Raw genomic sequence first — 22,335 nt, 5'->3', positions numbered from 1 at the left:
GAGAAAACACTAAGCCTGCTTTTAAACCCCAGTTTCAGTCACCTCCTCAATCGTCATGTGGTCACTATAACCCGCTAGCTGTTATCCAACAACATAAGAAACCGCTCAGGTTTACTAGAACTAAGCAGATACAAATAAATTAATTAGGTAGAGAAAGCAATAAGTGCGCTTTACTTATTTACTGTTACTTGAGAGCCAACTGCCACTTAGGGGGTGCTTGTTGACAAAACTTCAGAACATAAGACGGTCAACTCATGTTTTCACATCAAGTTCTTCATAAATTTACAGAGTAAATATGCAGAAGAAAACAAAATTATGTGTTTTTTAGCCAAATAAACAACATTATGTGTTATTTAGCCAATAAACATTTGCTGGATAATATACTTTATCTGTTGGAGTCTAACAAGTAGTAAATCAGACGCTGTCGTTTTTTATTTATTCATTTTTTTGTCAAAACCTAATTTTTATTATTTATACTGCCATTATTGATAATTCTATTAATGTTTTTTGTTGAAATTTGGGAAAAAAAACAATTTTTTTAACCATTGGGAAAACTACAAATAATAAAAATAAATAAATAAATAAACAAATAAACAAATAATAACAATATTAATAATCATATTTTTTTTGCATTTTTAATGTATATTTTCGTATAGTTCAAGTCCCCCTAAAAAAGAAAATGAATAAAAATGTGTTTGTCACATCTGGTCAGAAAAAAACGAACAAAAATATAGCTCTTAGTTTGTTTATTTAATGACAGAGTGTATAAATATTTGACCAAAATCTTGTCGTGAAATAAAGAAATCTGCTACCAAAACCCTAAAATATCTCAAAAACTTTAAAAGTCATTGATGAAATAACTGTGCTGTCTCACCAATTTAGAACTTATTATGAATGCAACATATGAGTTAGCTCATTAGATTTCTCCTTTAGGAGGTGGGACATGGAGTAAGTGCTAGTATAAGATGAGTGCAAATATTGGCTCCAATTGGAGAGGAAGAGAGTAGCAGAATGAAATTCTGTGGGTAGAAACATGGATTTCTGTTGTTTTTTATTTTTTGCGCATATGTGATAGAGTTTATTCTTGTTTGTTTAAATACATGCCCATGCTCGTTAGCATCTTTATGGATGTGTTTCATGCGCACGCATCTGCGGCTCCTTTTGGCCCACGTTACTTTGATTGACAGGTAAAACTTGCTTTACACACCACAATTCCCGCCCCCGTAAGCCTCAAAAGTTCCACATCCTTATCGAATGCTCATTGGCTAGAATCCTTCTAGCTGATCGAGGTCAACGGACCAGAGGAAGTTTGCCGAACTCCTATTGGTCGACTGCCGACGCTACGTCGTTGGCCCCACGTGGATCGGCGGCTCTGATTGGCTAGAGACCATTTAGAGGGCTGGTTCAGAGTTTCGGTTAGACGGAAAGCGTGACACCGCGTGAGAAAGTTGCCATTGATGGAAGGCAGAGCGAGACGGAGGAGTGTACGTGCCGCTGTGGGAGTTTTTTGTTATCAAAACTAACGACATATTTCCTAATTTTTGTAAAATCTAGTTTGGACACAGGCTTACGTACAAATTTGACTTGGATACATCTTTCCCTGATTTATTCACCGCCGACTACCGACCTAGCCAAGTGGAAACTCTTCAGTGAAACTAACTTGTATTTATGTGTGATGATGCTAACCTAAAGCTCGGTGTTTTACGGTTCCATTATTTTTTTCTTTTGTTATTTTTGCCCGTTCGGTTGACGGTTCCTTCCCGGAGAATTGCCAAACAAATACAGGAGTGACTGAGGTTTCTGCCTCGCCTTCTCACCTGGTTCTCGCCGTCCTCCTTCAACTTCAAGCTGGCTCCGGCTAAATGAGCTGTGTTTTTTCCGGTTGATTATATACGGACGCTGCCGCTGAAGCGGACGAGGGACAACGACCCGGGACCACAGCCAGCCAGGAGCGGGGATTCACGCTAACGGCCCATGAACGTAGACCGAGCAGTGGATAGATTTGGTTTTCTGTTCGAATATTTAAGGACAACTGAAAGGCGGATGGATTAGTTTCCTTAATCAGGAGCTTCATACATCCTTGTTGTGCTTCATTTGATCCCTCGTTAGCGGGGTTTCAGGACAAGACGCGTTTGCAGTCTCCCCGGAGATAACAATGTTTCCCCAGGGAAGACACCCGGTAAGCTACTTCCTCTTTTTGCTCCATACTTCAGCAGGTTGAAACTGTTTACAGGAAGTATTGCCTCTTTGTTTGATTTGCACGTCTCACACACCCCCACCACCACAAGCTCTCTCAGGCTCCATGCCTGCTTATCTCCTTTTCCCTTGATAATTCTGCTCTACATCTGCCCTGGGGGCATCAAAGAAGAACTGATAATATTGTCTGATCAAAAATTGAGAAGTTGTTGATCTAACATCTTAGCTGCAGGAGGAGATCATATGCAGCAGACGGCTTAATCCTGTGTGTTGGTGTGTTTCAGACACCCCATCAGGCCCCGGGCCAGCCCTTCAAGTTCACCATCCCTGAGTCACTTGACCGCATCAAGGAGGAGTTCCAGTTTCTTCAGGCACAGTACCACAGGTGGACAACAGAGACGGGATTCACTCTGAATGGCCTGTTGTTTCTGAGAGGAATTTCTTTTTTTTCTTCACATTGTCATCCACCCGCTAATACAAACTTTCAACATCTAACCACAGCTGCCCTCCTTTGCCACATTACACAAAAACACACAACTCTAGCTACAGACAAAACCACCAACCCTGACTGGGTTCACATAGTGAAAAGCAAAAACATAAGCAGTTAGTACTTTCACTGTGGTAGGTCCAGTGATGGGTGAGAGTTACAGGGAGGCTTCATAAATCTTCCTTTCTGTCCCTGCATGTGTAGATAGTGCTCCAAGTATTATTTGGTGTACTTTTTCAGTAGTTGATCTGTAATTTGTGTTTTTATGGAATGTTGGGCACAGCAGGTGGAAACTGCCGATCCTCGTCAAACATTTAAATAAAACAGACATTTTTTTTTCATTTCTTTTGTTGACAAGAATCTAAACTTTGATGGTAGAAAAGAGAGATGATTGAATTTTTGTCACAGAGTTGATTGTGTTCCTTTTTTTCTTGTTCAGTCTCAAACTGGAGTGTGAGAAGCTGGCCAGTGAAAAAACTGAGATGCAGAGACACTACGTGATGGTAAGCTTCTTTCTCTGCTCCTGAACCTAACAGAGATCCATATAGCGTTTGGTGTTTTTTGGGTTTTTGAGGCTCCTATGGTGTCTTTGTCTTTTTAACTGTGCTTTTTACCTAAAGGTGTAATAAAACCCAACAATCACAACAACAACAAGAAGGCTTTTCGCACAACTAAAACAACATTCCAAGAATATGTGCAACTTCAAAAAAAAAAAAAAACTACAGCCAACAAAATGTCGTAAAAAATATCAGTTTGGTTCAGGTGAAGCTGTTGTGTTGACTGTATTGTTAAACTGAAATACCTAAAACACTCCTTACCTTTACAGAAAGGTGTGTTTTAAGTCTTAACAGCCTGTAAGTGCTTTGAAGCCACATTGACACTCAAAGGAAAACGCCTCAGACGCGTCTTTTATGTGTAGTCTTACTCAGACATTGATGAAGACCCCACAAGACAGTGGAGTTTAATTTAGTTGTTTAAAAATACATTGGAATCTGAAGTACAGCATTTGACGAATCTACTTTCTTGGACTACAACTGCCTCTGGCAATGATCAAGGGACATTTTTTTTAGTAAAACATGCACAACAGCAAAAACTGCATGATTTTTTATCAAAGTCTTACCTTTTAATTGTAGCCCTGTAAGTTTCAGTTAGAAATGGCTACAGGGGAAGCTGAAGTATTCATTTGAAAAATTATTTATTTTATTAGTTGAAGCATTTGACAAATTTGCCCGTGTTGTTTAAAGATGTGCTTTTTAGTTTGATACTTTTCAAAGTTTTCGGGGTTTATCTCACTGACATGTGCCTCTTCTCTCTCTAGTACTATGAGATGTCGTACGGCCTCAACATTGAAATGCACAAACAGGTACGCCTGCTTATCTGTGTCGTCTACATCTTCATGTTTGAGCCTCTTCCTTCTTTTGTGTTCCACTTCCTTATCGAAAGGGGTTTTGTGGTATTTGTTGTGTACGTGTTGACATGTCCTGTGTTTGTGTGGGCACACAGATGCTGTATATTTGTGTTTATTCGTTTGTGTATTCTTTTTTTTGTATATATTGAATGCTTGTGTGTGTGTGTTTGTGTGTTTATTTGTGATTGATGGGGCTCTGTCTCCATTTCCCCAGTTAGGGCTGGCCGGCTGAGCCCAGAGGCACAATGAATGGCTCTGTAGATTGATTGGTGCTGTCTAGAGGAGCGGCATGGTTTATTACATTAGAGGGGCAGGGCCGGGGAGGCAAAGGGATCGATCAACCTGAAGCCGATGGAGGATATACAGTGTTAGTGCCCTCCCCCTTTTTTTTTAAACTGGTGGTTAAAGTAGATGGAAAGGTGCTCTATGGTATAGCAAGGTCACTGCATGCACACTAGAATACACTGGGTAATAAGTCTACATAAAAATGCAGATTAATGGTGAAATATACACATTTTTGTCTAAAAAGTGTGAACTCAGAGCTGTGGAAACTTTTGTTTTTTTTCCTGATGCACACAAACACACATTTCCCCACAGGAGTGGTGCAGAGCTCAGAGCATTCATCAGTAATTACCACTGCTATCGACCAGTCAGACCAGAGGAAATTAGGGGTGAATTGGCTTGGCTACTTCACAGAGAAATCGAGATGGTTCCCCGTCTCTTTTACACTTTTTTTCCCCCCTTCTCATTGCATTTCCCCTCATGTTCTTTTCTTCTGTTGTTTTCTTCCTTTTATTCCTCCCACCTCTGTCCTTTTCTGTCTGGCTTGCCCACTCTGATAACGGTTGCAGGATCATTCTTGTGGTTTGACCCAGACCCCACCCCTCCTCTTGTCCTTTTTTTTTTTTTTACTTGGTTCTCTCTTTTCATTTTACGTCCATGTGAAGCTGCTGTTCTTTCATTGCGAGGGAGATGCATCTCTTTCTATTGTCCACACGGACATAAACACATGCACTAAAGCTCCAAGGGAGGTCATTAGCTTGAGGCTGCAGTTGTCAGAGCAACAAGCTTCTTTGGCGGGGGGTAAGGGGGGTACAGACTAACAACCCACCTCCTGCTGGGGATGTACAGAGGGGGGGGTCTGTATAGTGTGGCATTAATGCTCCAATTATATGTGTAATGGGAGGCCTATTCCCTTTTAGGGCAGTGTGTGCCCCTTGATGCTTTCAGCTTCCCTCTGTTCTCTTAACTTGTGTCATGTGGATTAATGCACCACAGTAAACTCTCTGTAGTTTAGAAAAAACACAAACTTTTTGCAAGTGTTTTGGGTGAACATGTGTATCTGGTTTCCCTTGTTTTTCTTGTCTGGATTTACTTTGATATCAACTTGGATTATTTGTGGTCTGTTTAGTTAGTTAGTTAGGCTTGCTTGGTTCTCCTGGTGGTAAATGGCAACACTATTCCCAGACGTCTTATTCACTTAGCCTTTAAACAAAGCTAATTAAAGGCTTACAACAAGACTAAGCAAACGAATGTACAGGTATGTTATGCCTGAAATAGATCTTTATTTAAAGTTCCCCCATCATCAGGCTTTTATCGGTGGTGGTTCGGCTGCTTTCTGTCTGCATGTAACTTTTAAAACAATTTATAAACTTTTCTGGTTTTTAGCTATCCTACATATCTTATTGATTATTGTGTTATAAGAATAACCACAGATCAATGACAGAATTTTAAAAGGTTTTCTTTATTTAAAGACACACTCCAATGAAAATAGTGTTTTTAATGTGTTTTTGTGGGATTTTTCTCATGATAGAGGACATATGTAAAGAAAATGAAGCTTAAAAATCAGGAGCAGGTAAAAAAAAAAAAGGCTGTTATTGAAAAAGCTTATTTCTTATGTTGAAAAAACAATGACTGACGCATCCACCTGTAGATGACTAGATCCATGTACGTCTTTGCTTTCCTCGTTTGACGTGGCGTCTGTCTCGAAACCGAAATACAGCTGGATAGCTCCAATGGTGTTCTGAGGGGCTGTAAGCTAACAGGAGTGTGTAAACAGATGGGTGATAGGAAGGGGGAGTGGACTTGCTCCGCGCACGAACGGTCCCAGCACTGCTCAGAGGGACATTTCTAACAAATTCCAGCCGCTCTGCTGAAACTGTCCTAGAAAACGACTGTTTTTCTGTTTTAATTGTGGTTAAAAACTGCATAATCATACTTAAAATACCTCTGAGAACAGTTTTAAAACATGGTTAGTCTGTCTGTAAGTTATGATTCATCAACACATTTCATTTCTTTGATCTCAACAGTTGGTTCTGTGAGGATTGAATGAGTTTCATGCTCGTCTTTATGTAATGTAATGTAATAATATTCCTATTAGGGTTGGGCGATGTCCCTTAAATTGGCCGTTGATGTTTGCTGTCAACCATCGGGATGGACGATGACATCGTCGTGCAGGGAGGGGGGTATTTTTAATATTTCGGTCTTATATAATTGCTATTCGTTGTTTTACTTTATTTATTTTATTTCCCAACTAATGACTCATCCGCGATTATCCAGTATAAACTGAGGGAAGTGACTTTAACAAAAAAAGTAACAAACAAACTAGAAAAGAAGTGGTCCGCTCCTGCAGTCAAGTGGACCGACGGAGCGCGGACTTACAGCTTTGTGTTTGAGGGGAAGGGGGGGATGCTTTGTTACATGAGTGGTAGTATGTGGGAGATTTAGAACTGCGATCCGTTCCGCAGCTCTAGGGGAACGGGCTACCGAACACAGAACCGGGTCTAAAAGTGTGTGTCTGAGCAGAGGATCGTGAGCACACACACAGCGCTTTGGGGCGGTGTAAGCTTCAAAGCAGAAATGCCGCTCAGTCCTTAGAAACCTTTCAAACAATCACATGGATTTGTGTTTCCAGTCGTGTCCCGACTAAATAAAGGCTGATGTTATTTCCACATGTTTACGTCCAGCCAAGATGCAGATTGTAGCGTTTCACGCATGGATTTTATGTTCATGCTAATGTTGTTAGCCCGTGTTAGCATACTGCTAATCCTGGCTTCCGGCTCCGTTTTTCAACAGAAAAAGCACTGACCACACGGATTAAAAATAAAACGATGAGCAAACAGACGCTTCATAATAACCGTAACATTATTAAAAGCACGTTTAGAAGATCGTCTTGTATATTACCGAGCTGACATATAAATGTATATAGCCGCTCGGCACTGTTTAACATTGTTTTGTATTGAATTGTTACATTCAATAAAGTTTGAGAAAAAAATTGCTGCTCGGCGGAAATTATATCCCCTTCCGGTTTTCAAACCCTACTGCGCATGTGCGAATGATTTATTCCGACCGAAAGTGTGACCCATGTGAACGTTTGTTATATTCTGAAAATATTTTTCTGGGACCATCTACACGGTTGGATTCTAATCCGACCATTGATCCGGTCAAGATATTTTTCACATGTAACCGCGGCTTATGGTGTCGACTCGCAGCGTGGCGGGGGCGTGGCATCACGATGGTTACTCTCCATCGGGATGTCACTCACCCATCACGATGGACGATGGTATCGTCCATCGGCACAACCCTAATTCCTATATTTTATTGCTCTTTAATGGGGAAATATGTCATTGGAAATAAGTTGTTTTCGTAAACTTAAATAATTTCCTCTCAGTTTTATAATGTTTTGCTGCTACAGATTGACAACATATTAGCTTCTCTTGGACTTTTGTCCTGAACTTTAGCTTCATAAATTTGTCACAAATTTGAAACACTTTAAAATTAGCAAACCGTTTTTTTCCCTTCCTATTCTTGTTTAAATGAATGGAGATGTGTGTTGTCAGGCCTTTCGATTCCCTCCTATCCCTGGATGATGTTGTATCTGTCTGATTGTATTAAGTAACACGAGCCCCTTTATCTGATTTGATGGCTCTGAAGGGGTGTTTGGTTTCAGCCAGTTTTAGCCACCTCCAGGATTTTATTTGAGGCATGTATGTGTTGGCATGGATACTGGGGGATACTAAACCAAGTTAAGGCTGATTAGATTATGTTTAAGTGCTGATGGGAAGATGGATGGAAACATAGACGACAAAGAGGCGCAGGGAGAAAAGAAATGGGATAGGTGAGACGCATACTGCTCATGAGGTCAGCCGAGGGAGCCTCAGATAGAAAAGGCCTTTGTTATTAATGCTGACATTTTGGAATAAATAGACAAAAATGTCAATTGCATTGTTTTGCGGGGTAGTATTTAGGTCTTGTGGAGACTTCAGCTTCAAGTGTAGTATTTGTGTTAAAGTTGAGATGCCTGTGTACCTGTCTTGTTGTATTTGTGTAATTGAACAGCTGTCTTTTTTTTTTTTAAATGAACACATTGATGTTGTATGCAATTAAGTCTTTGTTCCTCCACCTTTTTTCCTTCATCAGACGGAGATTGCCAAGAGACTAAACACCATCTGTGCTCAAGTCATTCCCTTCCTCTCACAGGAGGTAAGTATGCGTGTGACTTTCAGCTGTGCGTTACTTAAAGGAGTTTGGCCTTGCCAGTTTTACTCTCCCAACTGTTTATTTCCAAGCTTTTCCAGTGCACGTCTCATTTGTTTGGCGCTAAGTTTCCCTGTGTGTGTCTGTGCGTTTCCCAGCATCAGCAGCAGGTCGTCCAAGCTGTCGAGCGAGCCAAACAGGTGACCATGGCAGAGCTTAATGCTGTCATCGGGGTACGAGGACTGCCAGGGCTTCCACCAACAGTGTGTATTTCTCTCATTTTATTTATTTATGATCACTTTAAATGTAAATGATTTGTGTCTTTTATGTGTTTTTCTTTAAATTGGGAATTGTGTGTTTTGTTGGAAGATCTTAAGAAACTGTATGAGGATTGTGTAGATTTCAAAGGCTATTAGTCAATGTTTTAAAATCTATTTTTAAATTACTAATACAATGTTTTTCCAATTAGCCCTAAAAACAAACTACATGCCGGATTATAAGCTGCACCGTCAATGAATGGTCTATTTTTTAACTTGTCATCTATAAGGGACATCGAATATAAGACAAGCGTTGGAGATAAATCCGTCTGTCAATCAGGCTTTTTATTAACTTTGCTCACAGTAATTCTAGAACTTGTTTGTAACACGCTACATGTTAGCCACGTTAGAATATTTACAATACTTGGGACTCCCTACCTTGTTTGCAACACGTCAAAAAAACCAGACCCATACCGTTAAAACAAACATTACTGTGACTTCGCTAACTCCCAACCTAATGTAATGTAATAATATACCTATATTTTATTGCTATTTAATGGGGAAATATGTCATTGGAACTAAGTTGTTTTCGTAAACTAAACTCCCAACTAAAAAAAAAAAAAAGTCAGACACCGCTACATTTCTGCGTTTAGAGTGTGTACAACACATAAACGGATTGATACCTCTTAAACAAACGTTACTCCCTCAACCTTGTTAGCGACACGCTAAATAAAATAACAGTCTGACTTACTTCTCCCCATTCGTGTTACGGTATTCATAAGAACATCCGGTCCTGTTTGCAACTCATTAAAAAAAAGACTGACATTTTGACAGAGCGTCGTGTACCTCTCAAAATCGTCTTGACATCAGTAAACACAACCAGAATTAATCCATATAAAAGGCACTCCGGATTAAGAGGCGCACTGTCGTTTTTTGAAAAACACAGAGGCTTTTAAGTGTGCCTTATAGTGCAGAAAATACACAAATGGATTTTTTTTTAACAAATTTGGGGGTAGATTTGATTGTACTCTGTTTTCTTGGAGTGATGTTATTCGTGGATCTTTACTGCTTCATGAAAGGGCGTTTAGGTAAATTTGGGACATGGCGGGGGTCCATAACCTCAGTAGATGAACAAAGTAAGCACTCAGATCGGGGGTGTTGTTTGTTCAAATGTGGGGCGGGATTTTCGGTTGGTGCGGACTGAGCTGGGTCTCCCAATTTGTGTGTGATGAGATGGGGATTTGGCGGTTGTTGTTTGAGTCTTAATTGCAGGATTTTGGTGTTTGTAAAAGGAGGGGGGTGGCTCACAGCGTTGCTCTTAGATGAACACCCCCTCCCCTCTCCAGTCTCCTCTCGTCTCCCACGCCAGCCTGTCATTCACCCCGTTTGTGAGTTAAATGAGGGTAATGAAGCATGTTGGCCCTACCTACACACACACCCTACGTGCACCAGCTCACACTAACATCCCCTGACAAACTGGGCTCCCCTTGCCTCCACCAATACTTCCCCTCCATTTGCTCTCATCGGGGGGTTCTCTGCGTGTGTGCGCGTATGTATGTGTGAGGTTTTTTTTTTTTTTTTTTGCATCTGTTTTTGTGAGCATTTATGTGTAGCAGAGCATGCATTTCGGTTAGAAAACAGTCAGAAAGGGTAGGGCAGTGTAGTGAGGTGCCTGGCGAGTTTATCCAGTCCGTTTCTGCGTGTGTGATCAAATGTTACCCCTGGGTGTGTTTGTCTGAATAATGGACAGGGCATGTGGCCTACCTTTGGCATTTCTGTCAGGTAGACATGGGGGTTGAGGAGAAAAGGCTATTTTTTGTTGTATTCATTCATTCCGAAAAGACGGAGTGAAAAATGGCCGGAGAGGAAGAAAGAAGGCGGTTGTAGGGTGGGGATGGGGGGCATATGGGGTTAGTCAATTAGGTGAGATAAAAGTCGGTTTGACCTTCAGCACTCCTTCCTCCCCTGCTGAGTTGCCTCCTGTGCCCCCTTGTTCTCCTCTTTCCCTTCTTCCTCCTCCCCTTCTTGTGGCGAATCAGTGAGCTTGGATTCCCGCGGCTGCTGTCTGAAGAGGCAATAATGATGTTTTGGAACACAAAGGCATTTCACGCTCAGACGAGCGCCTGATTTGGTGTGAAAGAGAGAGCAGGGCTGCCTGCCAAACTTGCCCTCCCTCTTTTCCTGACCCTCTTCTTTCCTTCCCTCCATCTCCTTTCTCCTCAACTGCCTCACACCCTAGCAAGAACTGACAGCGCAAGCAGCAGCTGGGGCTCCTGACTTTCTCCCCTCCTGCTCTTTCTTCGTCATTCCTCCTTTTTCTCTTCGTCTCCAACCCCCTCTGCTGCTCCCTCCACATCTTAGGCTTTGGGCTGTGATCCCAGCTGTCAGAACTGTTCAGTGTTTGACCTCAGTGGAAGGAGTGTGTGTGCATGCATGTATGTATGTGTGTGGTTAAAGGAAGAGGATGTGTTCTCCCTCTCATAGAGAGCAGCAGCTTGTAAACCCCAGACACTACAGATACTGTTCCTTCTGCTGATGACTTCAATAGTGCCAGAAGTTTATTGATTAAATTGCAGAGTGCTATTGATTTTTTTCACTAACTGGTGGCTATGTTTCATTCACGTGTCCTAAGTTTTTGGTGTCAGGTGTTGTTGTGGTTCGCATTTATTTCAGCTAAAGTCTCATGCAGTTACACATGTTGTGCTTGCTATGACTCTGCATATATATGTATATATATATGTATATTTTTTTGAGCTCATCCCACTTTGTTTTCCTTTTTTAACAGCAACAACATCTATCCCATAACCATGGGGGTGCCCCTGTTCCACTAACCCCTCACCCTGCTGGCCTCCATCCCTCCCAGCTGGGTGGTTCAGCGGGTCTTCTCGCTCTATCGGGAGCACTTGGTGCGATTCCTCCCCATCTGGTAGGAAAAGACGGAGATAAAAAGCCTCATCTGTCCGGACCGGACTCACATCCTGCAGCGGCCGAACTCCTTAGAGGTGAGGAGATTTGATGGAAAGAAAAAGTAAAAAACTGTGGATACTATTATTAACCTTTAAAGTTTTGTGTCTTATATCATAGCAACCATGGAAATATGTTAACATACGGGGGGGGGTATATGTAATGCTTTTCCCACTCCCTTTCACGTACTAAAAGTTTTTTGAGTAATTATTTTCAATGTAGCTAATTTTGTATTTTTTTGTTTCTTGTCGTTTGTGGTTTTCCATGTGGCTGAACGTTCTACCCTGTGACCCTAACTGCATCCATGTTTTTCCAATGGCAACAGAGCGAGAGCCCGGCACAGTGAGTAGTTCCTCTTTCTGCCCGTAAAAACTTCCTGTTCTGAACAACAACCGACTTTTCCTTTCTGTTTGTCAGTCAGTGTGGTTTGAATCGTGGGGGCCTGAAGTTTGGTAATACATTTGAGTTTTATTCTTTTGGCTCAGTTGAAAGCACATCTTTGGGGGTTTGAGGACTCAAAGAGCCAAAAAAATTATTGTTGACTGTGAGGCTCAAATACATTTTGTGTCAAATGTAAGTGGCAATCGCCTCACTATTGTTGGAAGTTGTGTTGTCGTGTTGAGTCAACTTTGGTTGAGCACTGTGAAATTAAATGCAAGGAAGGTGAAATCATTATGTATTTATTGTATTTTGTCATGGTGCTAATAAGTTTTAATAAATAACTATTATTGACTCCCTATTCTTCAGTGGTTATTGGAATTTATATTATAATTACATTATGACTACATCACCTGATTAAAAAAAATCTAAGTTAAATTGATTAATATAGCACTGCTTTCATCCTGACATATGTTGTTGAATGCTTGTTTCAGTGCATGTGTGTGTGTGTTTTTGTGTATATCGGGAGTCTCTGGGGTAGGGCTTTGGCCTGCCTGTTTAGTTATGCCCTAGATCTGCTCGGAACTGGTTGGCTTCTTTTCTCCTCCAAATGAGCCTCTTACCATGGTCACAAGTGCCCAAACGTGCGCGCATGCGGGCACACACACACACACATTCACACACAAGCTTGTCCAACCTGGCTTGCATTGTTGTGACTATTTAACACCTCAGTGAGCAGATTACCCCCTCCTCCCATCGCCCCTGATCCTGCGCTTAAAGACTCTCATTGTGTTTAATATCACCACCTCTGGGAGGGGAGGGCTTGAGAAAGGGAGGGAGTGGGGGGTGGGGGGGGGCAGTCATATGACACTGAGCTTGTGTTCATGTGTGAGAGGGGACACACCATGTTAAAAGCGAATGGGGCGGAGCAACGGAGTGCACGATTGCTTATGTTTAGCGGGTCAGTGCGTCTCAGCTCGCTAAAAATTTTCAATGAAGAGGTGGGAGTGAAGTAGGGGGGGGCTTTGACTGGATAAAGATCTCCCACCCACAAGGCTTTTTTTCTCCACCATCCCTCGTCTGTTGTCACCCTTTCTGCCCCTCTGTGCCCTCCCTCCATCTTCTCTGTCCTCCCTCCTCTTTTTTTAAGCCCCCCCTCCCCTCTAGCTGTTCATCCTTCATTTACCCTTTCCCCCTTGAAGTGCTCACTCCCTCGCTGAGTCTGTGCATGCGCATGTGTTTGTGTTTGTTGGATGAACATTTCATTGACAGGCTGAGACTATAATGGACTCAGCATGAAGCTTTAATCCATTAACAAAAGGATTCATTGGTCAGGAGGCCAGAGAGAGATGACTCTGTTTGTGTGCCTGTTTGCTTAGCAGTTGTGTGTGTGTTTGCATGCATGCCTAGTCTTAGGACACTAAAGTGTTATGCAAGTAACACACAACCACAGTCTGTTGCACATGTAATGACACACACACAGGCTTTCACAGACAATTGAACTCCATACACACACACACACACACACACACAATCAGGCTTTAGCTAGCGCGGCTTGTCAGAGCCAGAAGAGGGAGCACTGATAGAGTTTGAGAGCCACTTAATGTAATCATCAACTTCAGAGGCTTCCGTTTGTGTTTAGCTGTGACTGTCTTTGGTCAAGTGTGAAAAGAGGTTGCTGTTAAAATGTTAGTGCTGCTTAATTCATGTCCATGTGAGCTGTTAACTTATTAGCAAGCAAGAGTCTGTTTTTCTAACCTGCTCTGCTGAAAGCTCTTGTAGATAACTGCTGATGGATCTGACCACTTAGTAAGCTCACGCAGATTAAACACACAGTCAGGCAGGAGCTAAACTAAAACCCTTTGCATTTTTAGAATCCCTTCTTTCCTGCAAACCTTTTTTTCTGTTTGCGGTATCTTACCTTTCTTATCTACATCTGTTCTCATTCCTGCAGAGTAACTCGCTGCTGCCGGAAAGTCTTAGGAACTCGGATAAGCGGCGCAATGGGCCAGACTATCAAAACGACAACAAGAAACGTAAGGTGGATGACAAGGACTCCAGTCACTATGTAAGGATTGGGTTTAACTTTGATCTGTCTTGCTTTTAAAGACCTACCCAAATAAAAATCCTTTTTTTTGTGTATTTAATATTTTAAAAAGTTTTCTTACAATGGAGGACATATACAAGAAGATTGCACGTTTGAGTATTTTTTTTTTTAATAATTTAGAATCAAAAGCAAATGAAAAGAAAAAAACAGTTTGATGCTGTTTGAAAAAGTGTGCATTAGTAAAAAATACAATGGGCAGGTTTTGTTTTTTCTCAGCTGGATGGCTATAAACGGCATAATCATAATGAAAAGACCTCTGGGAAGACTTTTATAATAGATCAAAAGTTTATTGGAGTGGGACTTTAAAATAAAGAGGAAAACATTTATTGTTGTGTCTCTAATTTACATTATTCTGTGATTTGCTCCATTAGGATAGTGATGCAGAGAAAAGCGACGACAATTTGGTGGTGGATGTTTCAAATGAGGTCAGTATTTATACTTCTTTTTTTTAATTTGTTGTTCACTTTTGTGCATGTTACTGTGTGTAACTGAATTTTTGTGGGTGTTCTGTAGGATCCTGCTTCGCCGCGTGGGACACCTCTTCCCTCCCCAAGAGAGAATGGGTTGGATAAAGCCCGACTCCTTAAGAAAGACCCCTCCAGTCCAGCCTCCACAGCTTCATCAGCCAGCTCCTCTTCCTTAAAGTCCAAAGAGATGGCGATGGTGAGGACCGCCACTTTTGTGAGTCCTAGTCACTTAGAAAAATATTTAAGGAAAGTCGTCTCCTGTGTGACAGCGAGATAAGGCGGGAACACCTGGACTGAAGTCGAGCACACCCACTCCCAGGGGTGACTCCACACCTGGACCAAGCTCCACACCTGGAATCCGACCAAGTCTCTCAAAACCTTCATCAATGGATATACCTCACCCTCCCAGTTAGTTTGTTTGAGCGTGTTTATTGCAAACTTTATATTTTGGAAAAGCTAACTGGCAGACTCTTAACTTTTCCTCTTGTGTTTAGCTGCAGGTTTGCGAACTCCCCTGGCTGTCCCGGGCCCGTATCCTGGTGCCTTTGGTATGTTGCCCCATGCAGCAGGCATGAACGGGGAGCTAGCTGGTGCAGCCGGTGCTGCAGCCTATGCTGCTGGGCTGCACAACATGTCTCCTCAGATGAGTGCTGCGGCTGCAGCCGCCGTGGCTGCATATGGTCGTTCTCCAATGGTAAGAGCATTTCAGGAGCAGACAACAAAACGCACACAATAAAGCATAAATGACAATTAAAGTAATGGCAAAGCAATTGGTAAACACAAATTTAGAAATAAAAGTAAAACAACTTTAAAGCTTAAAGCTACTAATTCTGCCCTGTGGGACAAATCTTTTACCAGTGAAAACAGTTATGATTTTTTTTACTTGCTGTTTTTTCTCAAAAACCTTTTTGTTTGCTAACTGGGTAATGCTTATTTTAAAATATAATTTAGAAAAGTAAAAAAAAAAGAACAATTGAATGCCACTGTGCATTCATTGTGCTTTAAATGTGCTTTTTTATTCTAATCACAAGTATCTGTTGTTTTGTTTTGAACTATTTCTGTTTGATTATTGGCCTCTTTGGGGTGTTGAGTGCAAGAAGTGGTTGAAAATACCACTGTATTTTAAATAACTAGAGGATGAATAAAGTTTCAATAGCTTCTTCTGGAATATTCCTCAAAAAGTGTGCATGCTGCTGAGCATTTTAACCCGTCAATTCATCCTTCTTGACTGTGTTTGCACAGTGTTCATTAAACAGTTTACATAGGTTCAGTGGACCCACAGCTGTGTCTGGGCAACACTTAATAGCAACCCAGTTCTGTGTGTTTACTTGCTGTACGAATCAGAGCAGGGGTTTGCAGCACACACAGCTCTGCCTGTGTTTGCAGCTTCCTATAGTCGTCATCTGGATTCATAGGGGTGTGTGCGCTTGAGGGGATCTGTTTGCTCTGTGCTCATAAGTGCTCTGTTCCACAGGTCAACATGATCCTGTAAGCGTTTTTTCATTTCCTACTGACATTTGTTTACTTTGTGTTGTCACTGTTGCTGTTCCCTCTTGAAGGTTGGTTTTGACCCTCATCCTCACATGCGGGTTCCTGGAATGCCTCCTAGTCTCACAGGGATCCCTGGTGGCAAACCGTAAGTCTTTTTACGTAGAAGTAATGAATAAATATATTTTATTCAGTTAGTGTACTTTTTCTATAATTTAGCTTCTCTCTATGTTTACTCTGAAATGTGTAACCGCTTCTTTTTCCCCATTTGTGTTATCAGTGCTTATTCATTTCATGTCGCGGCCGATGGACAAATGCAGCCCGTCCCGTTTCCCCCAGATGCTCTGGTGGGACCAGGAATTCCCCGCCATGCCCGTCAGATCAACACCCTAAACCACGGAGAGGTTGTGTGCGCTGTCACCATCAGCAACCCCACCCGGCACGTATACACGGGAGGAAAAGGTTGTGTCAAAGTTTGGGACATCAGTCACCCAGGAAACAAAAGCCCCGTGTCTCAGCTTGATTGTCTGGTTAGTGAAACTATTGGTTACAGCATTGAAAATGTCTATTTAGCATTGATGGAAAATATTTATTTTATTATTTATCAACTGTGTGATTGACCATTTTAAGAACAAGTACTATTTAGGCCTGCACAATAAAGCGCAAATTTATTGTTATCGTGATATCACGCTGTGCAATATGCATATTGCAATAGACGGCGACAATTACAATAAGTGCGAAAAAACAATCTTATGGCAGCATGAAGTATTTAACAAATCAAATAAATCCATTTATGCATTTGACCAATCAGATGGACGCCTTCACGTTGTTGACCAATCGGATGGATCTTTTTTATGTTAGATGTTAGCCTCCTATGTATACGGTCATTTGGAGTATGATTGAAGTTATGTTGACCCTTATTTAAATTAAGCTTTTGCAGTGAAATGGAATTGATGTTTTTGGGTGTTTTGCTATTTGTTCAGGTACCGCAAGTTATAACATCAACGTAATACTGATCACTGAGTAAGGGGTTAATGGCCGACGAAGTGTGCATTATCACTTTTAAACGCACGCCGTGGAAGCCTGAACCGTCCGACGCAAAGCGGAGACGTTAAAAAGTAATAATGCATGCTTTGAAGGCCATTAACCCACTTATACCATGGTCACTTACAAAAGGAATAAATAGTAACCAGTTTTTAGTCCTTAATTGTGGGCTTTTTTTCCGATTTGGGTCGCTTTTGCTGATCTGAAGCATGAATTCAGAGAAAGTTCACCTCTTACCGCTCGTTTTTGTCCAAATGATGAAGCAAAAGGTTGTTTTAAAGAAGCCGGCGCAGTGATCCAAAACATTTAAGCTAGATGACGGAACTTCTTTTAACACAGTTGCAGTTATCCTGTGGTATCTCACTTTTTAACGCACACCCAGCAGCCAATCAGAATCGAGTTTTTACCCAGACCATGGTATAATATCGCATATCGTGCAGCGCTAGTACTATTTAAGAGGATTCCAGATGTTGAGCGTGCTTCAAAAACAATTGGGGGAGAATTAATATTTAAAGTTGGTCTGAATGACAAAACTATTTAGCTACATTCACACCGTCCTCAGCAATGGGACTTCAAGTGATCTCTTCCTATAAAAATCCATTGTAAATGCGCGTTTTTTGTTTCCACGTAAAAAAAACTCATGTTCATGTTTTCAGGCCCCATGTACAAAACGTGTCGCCAAGCTAGAAAATCAAACCAGGTCAAACCAATCAGCACATCTGATTTGGTAGGAACGTATGGATGGTGTTCCTTTTACATTCAAGTGCCATTTGAAAATCGATCACGAGGAGATATTAATAATTGCATTTTGTTCCCGGCCGGAATGATACGACACCAAGTCTTTCATATATCGGAATAAAGCTGTGAAAGAAAAAGTCTGTGAGATTTCCACTTTGACATTTCACACCTAACCTCTTCCAATGATAGTTTGAAGACTTGTGCTAGTAAACGGTAGGAAAAGAACAAGAATAAGCAGCCCATCCCTGCTAAATGCATGTTCAAGAATGCACATTACATTCCCGGTGTGAACGTAGAATTTGGGAGAACTGAACTCCTTAAATTCTTTCATGCTGTTGTGTAGGACAAGGGACAACATTCAGACTAATTAGGAGTTGGCATGGACTTTGCCTTTAGCCTAACACTTCTCATTAGGATGAAAATGCTGGAAACAAGCATCTCTCTGTCTTGAACACATTGCAATGTACAGATGTGTATTAATAAAGTAAGAAATTACCATTTCAGTTGATTCCAAGCTCAACGTGAATTTGACTTTGCATTTCTTTTGCATAGTTGGTAAACAACCTCACAGTGATGAAGACAGTCTGCCTTTTGTTTCTTTTGACGGTTCTTTATCTTCATAACTGTTGTTTTTTTTTCTCTTTTTGCCACTGGAAAAGCTACAAATCAAAATGATGGCCACATTAAGCATTTTTTAAAGAGTATTTCATTCTATAGTTCTTACTCAATTAATTTTTAATAGCTGTTGTTGTACTATGTTGCATGGATACAGACAAAATATTTTAAACAAACGTATTCATAAACTATGCCTTTTTTTCTTCAGAACCGGGATAACTACATCCGCTCGTGTCGTCTCCTCCCCGATGGTCGAACGCTTATCGTAGGTGGTGAGGCCAGCACGTTGTCAATCTGGGATTTGGCCACACCCACTCCTAGAATTAAAGCAGAGTTGACGTCATCGGCACCAGCCTGCTACGCTCTGGCCATCAGTCCAGACTCAAAGGTCTGCTTCTCCTGCTGCAGCGATGGAAACATCGCAGTCTGGGATCTACACAATCAGACCCTTGTCAGGTAAAAATAGATTTTATTGCCCAGAGCTTCTGTTTTTTAGTGTTAATGTCATTTGTAACTTATGCCTGGTATGGATAGTTATGTAGAGGTTATCTACAACCACTCGGTTTATTTTCTTTTCAAAACAGATGCTACTCATTGTTGTATCGATAGCTTTAAATATGACTCACATTTGCTTCGGCCTGAACTTGATTAAGCTAAAGCTGAAGCCATTTATCTATGTATTCAAACAATGCTTTCTAAATGGAACTTGCATGTGTGTCCCTCAGGCAATTCCAGGGCCACACCGATGGGGCCAGCTGTATTGACATCTCCAACGATGGCACCAAATTGTGGACAGGAGGCCTGGATAACACTGTCCGCTCCTGGGACCTGAGGGAGGGACGGCAGCTGCAGCAGCACGACTTCACCTCACAGGTATTTGAGTTTTTTCCCCCCATTTGTTCTGTGTTAAAAGTCAGGGCGTAAATTACGAATCAAAACTTTAATCCTAATTCCTCTCCTTTGTCCAGATCTTTTCTCTGGGCTACTGTCCCACAGGAGAATGGCTTGCTGTTGGGATGGAGAGCAGCAATGTGGAGGTCCTTCATGTCACCAAGCCTGATAAATATCAGCTTCACCTACATGAGAGCTGTGTTCTTTCTCTACAGTTTGCATACTGTGGTAAGCAGCCCAGTGTCTCACTGTTTGTGCAAACAATTTAGACTTCTTCAAAACAAACGTATCCTAAAATTTTATGTCTGGATAAAGAAACTGTAGTGATTGAATTTTTCCTCACGATACAAAACATTTTTATTTACCGGTACTGTAAAGTTTTTTTCCTGATGAAAATGTCATTTTCTCTTTTCTTTTTCTCCTGTTGTGTGTTTGTGTTTCACTAGGCAAATGGTTTGTGAGCACCGGAAAGGACAACTTATTGAACGCATGGAGAACACCCTATGGAGCCAGCATATTCCAGGTTGGGAAAACGGATTTGTTCATTCAATCAAATGTCTTTTAAATTATTTAACAAATGAAACCAGGGTTGAGCATTAATGCAATTAATTTAATCATTTCACAATTTATTTTACCAATTTATTTGACAAAGAAAAATAGTTTTTACACAACTGATTAAAACTAAACAAAGACAACATTTTCTAAAAATAAAAATAAATTCTTATCTTTAAACACTAAATAAAAGATGGAAGAAGAAAAAAACATAGATGAATTAATTAACTGAATCAATATTGCTTGTTTTTAATCAATTGATTAATTTAAACTCAATTTAAACCCCTAATTTTTCTGCATTTTCACAAATGCAGTTTCTTTCAAGCATTGGTTCATAAAAATAAGAGTTTTCTGAATAATGTCTTTGACTCCTGTGCATTTGTTGGTTTAAAAGTAGCTCATTTAGTTTGATTCCGGTGCATAAGCATCACTTAAAGGTTAATCCTGTTTAGCTTTTTTATTTCTTAAGAAACGTCATCATTTATATGAATAATACTTTTTACAAAGTACATAGTGTTGATATGTAAATATCACTTTACATAACGACAAATACTTTTTATTTCGGATGTAATTAAAAACTTTTGTGTTTGGTAATAATGGGATTCTCTCTTTTCTTGTTTCTTTTCTCAGTCTAAAGAATCCTCTTCAGTGTTGAGCTGTGACATATCTGTGGATGACAAATACATCGTCACTGGGTCAGGTGATAAGAAGGCCACTGTTTATGAAGTCATCTACTGAAACCCTTGGAAAAAAGCAGCAATGCTTTCCATTTACTACAAATGTTTCCATGGAACTCTTCTCGTGGAGCGAGAAATCACAAGAAGAAAGGAACTTTACCAGGACATTTATTTATTGTTTTCTTACGCCTGCTGCAGAGACGCTGAAAGGAGGCTAAATTTAACCTGCAGATATTTATTGTGCCTGTGAACGTGACTCCACATCTGAGGGAAATTATTGGAGCGGACAAAGAAAAACTGTGGATTCTGGATCATCTGCTTCTCGACCAGTTGGGGGTTTAGTGACAAAAAGGCGACTGGATACAGATCTTTGAATGAACTCGAGCCAATATTTGGTTTCTCAGCCAGCGTCAAAGTGGCCAATCTGTAAACATGAGCAAGACTTTATATAAAAAAAAAAAAAAAATATAAGGGGTGAAGAACGAATGCAGAAAATATAAAGCTTCACATTCGCTTCCAGAAATAGTCAAGCAGGGACCTACAACTTTTTCCTGTCTTTTCATAATTTTTTTTTTTATACTAACTTCTCTAAAGGGGTGAAAACGAAGAAACAAGCCTAAAATTCTGAAAATTCCCAAATGTGATGGTGGAGGCACAGAAAGGGGAGATTGGTTGTTTAACGGTATTCTTTTATAAAACCTCTGAGTTGAGACACGCTCTTTGTTTCAACTTCAGACTTTGAAAAAGTATTTTGAAGTACAAATAATTGGAAAGTTTTTTTTGTCTTTTCAATGCACACAAATGTCAAAACAGTGCTTAGTTGCATTCAGTTTAGAAAAAGTTATTTTCTTCTAATGAAGTTGAGTTTTTGAGATGTCACTGGTGATTTCAGGCTCTGATGGATGGTCAGCATAAGAATGGGTCATTGGTAGCTTTTATACTGTGATTTTTTTTTTTCTTTATATGACACAGCCTTCACATCAAATCAACAGGTCTTAACCTCATCATCTCCCTGCCTTCATCAGTCCAACACTCGATGTCTTATTGTGTAAATGGTTATTTCCACTTCCTTAACAAGATCCAATTACAAATCTTTTAGCAGTTCATTAGTGCTCGGCTATTGGAAAATAAAACTAAAACCTCCTTTAGCACATTTGAACAGAGACATAAAGAATATTATAAGATCAAGATAAAACTGTTTTAAAAGTATTTTAAAGTTGTGCAGGTAATGTTCTGTCATGTTTTTCTGTCCTTTTTGGTCTGTATATAAAATTGTACATTTTGTTTTCTTACAAGACATGATTTAGAAATAAACAGTTTTTGTATGTCTTTTACATGTAATCAGGAAAAATCAAAGTGGTTTTTATAGCCTCCGTGGTGCAGCAGTGGTGGTTCGATTCCTGCCTCACCCGTCCATGCATTGAAGTGTCATTGGGCAAGACGCTGATCCCCACCTTGCCTCTGGTGGAAGGTTGGCGCCAGTGCTTACCAGTATGTGAATGGGTTTGAGACTGAAGCGCCTTGGGCCTTCGAGGAAGGTAAAAACAAGCGCTATACAAGTATACGCCATCTACCATAAACTGCAAGCGA

General features: G+C 40.7%; 1 protein-coding gene across 1 annotated transcript; it reads left to right on the top strand.

Moving 5' to 3' along the window:
* The first annotated feature begins 1,350 nt into the window (after nucleotides 1–1,350).
* Nucleotides 1,351–22,101, top strand: LOC100125463 (transducin-like enhancer protein 1). Its single transcript, XM_023958375.2, has 20 exons — nucleotides 1,351–2,179; nucleotides 2,481–2,581; nucleotides 3,123–3,186; nucleotides 4,002–4,046; nucleotides 8,511–8,573; nucleotides 8,726–8,830; nucleotides 11,610–11,826; nucleotides 12,114–12,130; nucleotides 14,121–14,234; nucleotides 14,645–14,698; nucleotides 14,787–14,936; nucleotides 15,010–15,148; nucleotides 15,235–15,434; nucleotides 16,300–16,376; nucleotides 16,509–16,758; nucleotides 18,834–19,081; nucleotides 19,351–19,498; nucleotides 19,594–19,744; nucleotides 19,963–20,039; nucleotides 20,699–22,101. Exons 1-20 carry the CDS (start codon nucleotides 2,156–2,158, stop codon nucleotides 20,804–20,806), a joined length of 2,352 nt encoding a protein of 783 aa, XP_023814143.1. The 5' UTR covers nucleotides 1,351–2,155; the 3' UTR covers nucleotides 20,807–22,101.
* Nucleotides 22,102–22,335: the final 234 nt, after the last annotated feature.

The sequence above is a fragment of the Oryzias latipes genome, chromosome 9 (assembly GCF_053564925.1).
Source record: "Oryzias latipes strain Hd-rR chromosome 9, Olatipes_Hd-rR_3.1".
Classification (NCBI taxonomy): Eukaryota; Metazoa; Chordata; class Actinopteri; order Beloniformes; family Adrianichthyidae; genus Oryzias; species Oryzias latipes.
The sequence above is the reverse complement of the archived record's forward strand: the minus strand, read 5'-3'. Positions and strand labels throughout refer to the sequence as shown.